The sequence below is a fragment of the Poeciliopsis prolifica genome, unplaced genomic scaffold, assembly GCF_027474105.1.
Source record: "Poeciliopsis prolifica strain line A6 unplaced genomic scaffold, Auburn_PproV2 SCAFFOLD015, whole genome shotgun sequence".
NCBI classification, from domain to species: domain Eukaryota; kingdom Metazoa; phylum Chordata; class Actinopteri; order Cyprinodontiformes; family Poeciliidae; genus Poeciliopsis; species Poeciliopsis prolifica.
In genome coordinates, this window is record NW_026562390.1 from 6372827 (window position 1) to 6380283 (window position 7457).

The 7457-nt window shown below is 41.1% G+C and overlaps 1 protein-coding gene across 1 annotated transcript; it reads left to right on the forward strand.

The window, feature by feature from the left end:
* Positions 1-463: 463 nt before the first annotated feature.
* On the forward strand, positions 464-5154 carry nrarpa (NOTCH regulated ankyrin repeat protein a). The gene is made up of 2 exons (XM_055040228.1): positions 464-732; positions 957-5154. Exon 2 carries the CDS (start codon positions 1469-1471, stop codon positions 1805-1807), a length of 339 nt encoding a protein of 112 aa, XP_054896203.1. The 5' UTR covers positions 464-732; positions 957-1468; the 3' UTR covers positions 1808-5154.
* The last annotated feature ends 2303 nt before the right edge of the window (positions 5155-7457 follow it).

Sequence of the window (7457 nt, forward strand, 5' to 3'; positions counted from 1 at the left end):
GATTTACAATCATAATCAATTGCTTTAGTGATAGCGAAAAATCATTGCTTTTCTGTTTGTTTTTAAGAACACATCATGTTCTATATTTTTCCAGTAAATGTTTGTATAACACCAAGAAACCATAGTACTTTTACTTAAGTTTATTATACCATGAGACATTCAAGTACGGATGATTAAAATGAGAAATAAGTTGAACTGTGGTGTCCAGTCTCAGGGCCCCAAATAATTTTTATCCGGCCCTGCACGTTGACCATAATACCTCATCGGTTCTTATTGCGACACTCCTTTCAATTGGCAGCACTGCGTGGCAAGCAGGATATCAGATATAAAGCTCAAAACAGAAACATTCTGTGGCAACATTATTTGGACCTGCAAACCCCCCCACCACAAGCAGCCCTCTCTCTCTCTCTCTCTCTCTCTCTCTCTCTCTCTCTCTCTCTCTCTCTCTGAAAACCAAGCCGCCCACCCCACAGACACACAGGCAAGGCTCAGATCCCTCCCTCTAACCCAGCCGGCAGCCTATAACCTCCGCGCTTCTCCGCCCATTCCTCCACAGTTGATTCTTCGGGAAGGCATTGTCATGCAAATAAAGGACGCGTAAAACTATTCCCCCGGAGCACGGCGCAGGGCAGAGACTCATAAGGACCGCGAGGAGGAGGAACACACGCATCCCGGGGCCCCGCAAACGTGGTTTGTCTGTCGCCACAACACGGACCCGTCCATCTGACGCAGGTAAGTCAGCGGATTGCAGTTTGGCTGCGGGACGCAAGCCTGGGGAAATCCGTGCGTAAACGTGTGCGCACAGAGCTCTCCTCTCCTCTGTCGCGCTGTCTCGTTCTTGGATGTGGCGGAATGTGTGTAAGGAATTTGGATACATGCGGACATCTTTTCTGATTTTTCTTTTTTTTTTTTTTTTTTTTTCTTTTTTTTTTGAAAATGATTTTTGTCTCTCCCAGACGTCTGCATGGCCACATGAGCAGCCACATATAGCCAGGAAGCTGGTTGGACTGCTGGAGGAAAGCCGGCGGGACCCAACAACGAGGAGGCTGCCCTTTGGTGATTGTGGTCATACTTCCAGTCTCCCCAGTGAAATCGGAGGTGTCTCTTCTTCATCTCCCTGTCCAGGCTCCCTGCTGCTGCTGCTGCTGCTGCTGCTGCTGCTACTAGAGAATGAAAATTACATCCAGAGACCCCTGGAGCGCTCCTTGACACTTTTATGTTTTAGGGGATTTAGGATTTCTCGAATATTAACGTTTTTGCACACCAGGTGTGCCGTTTTCCCTCTTGTCCTTTTTGGGATATATCCAGTGACCTTCCACCGTTTAAAGTGCCTTAAAACTGGGTGTAATCCAGCATAACTGTGGCACTGTTACCAGACCAGAGACGCTCGACAGAGTTTTAGAAGCCGAGGCAGGATTATTTCTCATCCCCCCCCCCCCCCCTCCTCAGACTTCAGCGAGTTGCCACCATGAGCCAGGCGGATGTGTCGACTTGCTCCGCGCCGCAGAGGGTCTTCCAGGAGGCAGTGAAGAAGGGGAACACAAAGGAGCTGCACTCGCTGCTGCAGAACATGACAAACTGCGAGTTCAACGTCAACTCCTTCGGGCCGGAGGGACAGACAGCGCTCCACCAGTCCGTCATCGACGGCAACCTGGAGCTGGTGAAGCTGCTGGTGAAGTTCGGCGCAGACATCCGACTGGCGAACAGGGAAGGGTGGAGCGCTTTACACATTGCCGCCTTCGGGGGCCACCAGGACATTGTGCTATACCTCATCACCAAGGCCAAGTATTCCTCTGGGGCCCGGTGATCTGTCTCTGCTGTCAGGTAAAAGTAGAACATTAAAGAGAGACAGGAGAAGAAGAAGAAGGAAAAGAGCAAAACACATCAGCAACAAATTCACTCTTAGAACTGCAAGGCAAGGAGAAAGCATGCTCTTTTCAAAACATAGCTACCATTATTTACATATTTGTGCCAAAATATATGGAAAGGAAATCAAATTGCGCAAAAATCTCCCCTTTCTGTAAACCAAACAGGGCCATCTGTGCGCACCGCATGGTTCACTCAGACCAGAGCCGTCCCGAGGTTGTAAGGGGCCTTTAGCAGAATTAGATCTTTTTTTTGGGGGGGGGGGGGGGGGGGGCATACTTTTTCAATTAATCACCAGCGACCATTGGAAGAGTTAAATCACAGGTTTCTTTGAAGATGGGAAAAATTTGACTGTTTCTAGACCTAAAGCAAAACCGATGCAGACCATCTAAACCCAAGCATCCCAGAAGTTCGACCTTCTTGTGATATTTAAGCTAGCTGTGTTTTTCAGCACTTTATGGTTTAATATTTGCAACTTTTTCCCAGACCAATAAATTAAATAAATAAATTAGACTTATTCAAATCCAGTTACAGTGTGCAAAAATGATAATTTAAGCACAAAACATTTAACTGCACTGTAGTTATTTACTGTTAGTACATTTGCTGTTCTTTTTTTTTTTTTTAAAGAATTTCTTATCTTTTTAATGATCTTTCCTGAAACAATCTAATCAATTATAAAACTAAACTAATTTCACTATATAAACCCGTAATTTTTTACCTTTATATTCTTTCCAAAACATGGGCCCCCTTCTGATTGTTTTGGGGCCCTAAGCAGTGCTCTTTTTCACTTATTCCTTGGGCCGGTTCTGTCTCACACACAATCACGCAGCGCTTCATTATGAATCTCTCACAAAAAAGCACCTCACTCCGGTGAGCTTGTTGGTACTTAAAGCTTTTGTCTTGAATGTTCATACAACATCGTGTCATTGTAGAAGAAACTGTCACACCTTATCTGTGTTGCTGTGTGTGTGTGTGTGTGTGTGTGTGTGTGTGTGTGTGTGTGTGCGTGTGTGTGCGTGTGTGTGGATAGTGGAGTGCAGATGGCCCAGTTTTTTCATTCAAAGTGAATCGTTTCTTTGTGGGAGTGCAGATTTGACCTGTTGCTCCTCATTGTCCTGTAAAAATACCCACTTTTTTTTGTAAGTTATTTTTATGTGAAACACGGCACTTGATGCTGCTCGGCTGCATGCTGGAATATCTGAAAGGGAAGACACATGAACAGGAGGAGAAGCCCTCTGTTGGTCTCTCTTTTTTCCTAAATTAATTCATATTATAAACTCAAAATGAGGATCACACAGCTCAATATATTTTTTTTCTTATGTATTCAGGGTTCCTGCTCATTTTTCTTGTCACGACTCCACATGTTTTCTGGACTCGCATCAACAGAGTTCTCATTTTGCAAAGTTCACTCTCTACTTACTTTAGACGTTTTATTTGATTGAGGTCAAGCTTTGGAAAAGGAAACCTGCAAAAATCACAGATTCCAAGCACGCCTGGATGCAGCATTTCGACAACGGGACAGTGAATAAAGTCTGGAGACAGACACGTTTTTCCAGAGTTTATTTCATTTTTCCATACAGCGTCGGAACCCTGTGAGTGACTCCATCGTTGTTGTGAAGTACTGTACACAATAGCTTTACCTTTTTGACAGAAGCTGAATGGGCTCTGCAAACACACATTTTGCCATTGCTGGTGTCCCAAACTTTCAGGCCAGTGCGACCACTCTGCCCTGGTGGTCATCGTATTAAGAACCGCTGCTTTTGCTTTGTATGTCATTAAAGAAAAAAAAAAAAAAAAAAAAGGAAAATTTGGATTTCACTTTATAATCTCCTTTCAGTATTCTGTTAACATCCTAGTCATCACTGTGAAAGCAGGCTGATTTTATTGTTTTTTTTCTTTTATATTTATGAAGGTACATTGAAAAGATGCATTTTTGAATATGTTGTGGTTCTACTTTTTAAAAGAAAAACACCTGTAGAGTCAGAGTTCAGTGGGTGACTCAAGCTGCTTCAGACTCTTCTTTAAATATTTTTTTTTTTGAGTGCAAACCTGCAACCTCCCTTCACTTCCCCCCTCCTCCTCCTTAGATGACCCACACAGCTTTAGCCTGTTGACCCTCAAGAGGACTTTTCAATTAAACTGACTTTTCTTTTTTTTGTTTGGTTGCCCTTTTCCCAGCTACCTCGTCTATAAAGTATTCTCAAGCTGTCCCGCCTCCTCCCAGCTTGCCGTGCCAGTCATGCCAGTATCTGTCTGCTATGTAACCTTAACAGAGACGATGGACTTTGGTGCAGAAGATGCAAAGCATTCCTCAGTCAGGACAGTTTATGTTACACTACAACCAAACCAGTGCTGACTAAAGCATGAGGCCCCCTCCCCCCTCTGCCTCTGAACTCCACTTTACTCTTTCTTCCTCTCTCTGTTTCCTCATCAGCCTGTTTTATTTTTTATTTTTTTTCATTGTATAGCATGACTTATAAATGCAGGGAGTTTTATTGCACAAAAATACAGAGCCTTGCGCACCCCTAGTGTTCAAACGGGGTAACTTCAGAAGGCTTTGGAATATTTTCTACTACTGAGCAGGATTCTTCTTACTGATGGATGATGAAGACTTTATGAAAAAAATAAATAAATACACATGACTATTGCAGGATGTCACACAATAAATGAAAAAGAAAAATTGGATTTTGTAAGCTTGCCTGCTATATTTTGAAAGTCATGTCACCCTAACTGTTTTTTTTAACAATGCTGCTTGTTTTGTGTATTTTCTAATTGATGATTATTTTTTAAAGCCTACAGCTTCACAGCAACATTGGTCTAACTCATGAGAAGCTTTTTTTTTTTTAAGTGTCTTTTATTTCCACGTGAGCCTGACATGTGTTTGTGTTTGCTTCTCATGGGGGCCCGTGTGACTGGCTTTCAAACAGCCATCAGCCAGACTCAGAAGCTTCCCTGGAATAATCATCCGGAATCCTTTCATAAAGCTCCACTACGACAAGGTATAGATTCACATCAGGCAACAAATAAAATATGCATCGCTTGTGTTTAAACTTGATCTTTCTTTTTTTTTTTTTTTTTTGTTAAGAAAAAAAAATATTGCACTGATGACTGTTGTTGAAAAGTTGGCTTTTATGTGTCAACATTTAATTTTTTTCTGAATAGAAAAAAAACAACAAACAAACACAACAAAATACTATTGTATACGCTCCAGGTGATAATGTTCTAATGTATGTTTTACTTTGTGGAAAAAAAAAACATGTTTTTCAACAAAGATGTGTGTATTTCTGTGATTGGGTGTATGTATATATACATATGGATATATATATCAATGCTGATGATGATGATGATATCTTGGGGCACTTTCTTTTCTGAAGTGCTGTCTTCCTGTTGTGTCGTTTTAAAAGGGGGAATAATACATTTGATGGTAAGATCATTGTAACGTGGTTAAAAATTGCACGCTTGTGTGGTTATACGGCTCACCGAGTCATAACATTTATGACGCGCAGAGCCAGCTGTCGGAATGGTGTACATGAGTGAGATGATATTTTTTTTCTAGAAAAAATGGAGAAGAAAAAAAAAGAAAGAAAGTGAGTAAGTGCAGATATTTTTTTTTTTTTGGGTCAGTCAGCATGTGTTTCTGGTCTTGCTTCATTTCAAGCAAAAGGAAACAGATGAATCTTTAATGAGTGATGCAGATGTTCCATCTTGTCTGTTTTATTATTTTTTTGTATACTTTTCTTTTTGAACATTTGTAACACTGTGATGATGGTGACGTGACGTCACATTGAGATGAGTGCTGTATTATTTTTGTACGTTTGTGTACAAGCCAGTAAAGAAATCATTAAACTAAAAAAAGAAAAAAAAAAAGAAAAAAAAAAGGATCTTGTGTATGGATGAGTTTCTTCCTTTTCGTCCTGCTGGATTTTGTTCATGGAAGGATTTGGTTTTGGAAGATGCACCTCCCCTCCCACCACCTCCCAGACTTCCAAGTCGGGCACAGCTCAGATCCCAGTTTTCCCCTTTTGTCATTCATCATGGCCTCATCCTTTCACTGCCGGGATAAAGGAGCCTGGTGCATTGTGGGTAGGCTCAGTTTTAAAGTAGGGTCCCCTCCCCTGTGTGTGTTGTGGGAGAGATGGTTTTATGTTACCCATGAAGACCCACACACACACACGCACACATTTGCGCACGATGCGTACACACACTTTCCAAAAAACTCTTCCCTCGTACAACTTTTGCACTTATTCAGCTGTTCTGACCTTTATTTTGGTCTTCAATGCTTTCAGATTATTTTTGTGTTCACAAAAGTCTAAACTTTTGTGGTAAAATAACACAAAACTCACTTTAGTGAGCGTAAAACAGATCACTGTTTTCAACCCATTTTGTTTTGGTTCTGCTTGCAACATGTAGTCTTGTTAAAATCTTGCAATAACTTTCAGTTCAAACATAAAAAAGAAAAGACTCATTTGTTGGCTGCAATTGTTAGCCACAAATGTCAACGTGTTTCATTGACAATTTATGCTTTAGTCTTACAGAGATTAATGCATAATTTAGAAAGCAGAAGAAAAAGTAAACATGACTTGAAATAGTAAATAACTCAAACTCAGTTTGACTGGATAGCAACTTTCATGTCCGTTGTATCTCTGGCTGTATGGATGATGCCACTGTCCTGCAGGAAGGTGATTCTACACCCCTGACCTTTTTTTATTTTTTATTTTTTGTAGTCTCTAGCAGGTTTTTTTCTTACACTGTTCTCTGGTAAAAAAAAAAAAAGCATCCCCATCTTCAATGTTCAGAGTGATGTGGAGTGTTTCACATGTTGAGTAGAGAGTTTATTTTTGGTCTCATCTGAATAGAGCACATTTCTCCACATGTTTGCCCTGACCTTGCAGAGTGAACTTCTTGTTGCTTTGTTTTTGAAAACGTGACATGGGTGACTGATGGTTGTCCTTTCAACTGATTTTCCCCACCTGAACTATGAATCTTTTCCCCCCTTCTTTAGAGTCAACGCAGGCCTCTTGGCTGGTACTCTCATGAACGCTCTCCTGTCTGTCAGTTAAGTGGACATTCATGTTTAGTTTAGACATGTGACATATTTTTTTTTTCTATCATTGCATAATAAATTGAACTTAGTGAGATGTTCACAGCTTGTTGTTTTGCACCTAACCCTGCTTTAAACGTCTGCACAGCTTTGTCTCGGATCTGTGGCGTGTCCGTTGGCTTTCATGACATTGTTTATTCTGCAATATTCTCCATTAATTCTCTGAACCCTTCGCAGAACAGCTGGATTCTGGCTAAGATAAAGTGACGACACGGTTGTACAGTTTGTGAGTGTAAGGATTAGGAAACATCAGCCGTCATGTTTTGTTAAGATTTCGGTCTTAGTTTCTAATGTACGTGCTGGGAATTTTAGGTTTCTGTTAGGTAATTACCAAAGCTATTTTTGTTCACGAGCCTCGTCAGTTGCATATTTTGAAATTAAACGTTTATTTGAGTCAGGTTTGACATCCTGTGCTGCATGCGATATTGTGTTGCTACATAAATAGGTCGTGGGAAAAGCAGCAAAAGATTTCACATGATTGAGGTGTTTC

What these genes read in the sequence shown, in the direction of transcription:
- nrarpa (XM_055040228.1), top strand. Translation starts at nt 1,469, where the DNA reads ATGAGCCAGGCGGATGTGTCGACTTGCTCCGCGCCGCAGAGGGTCTTC.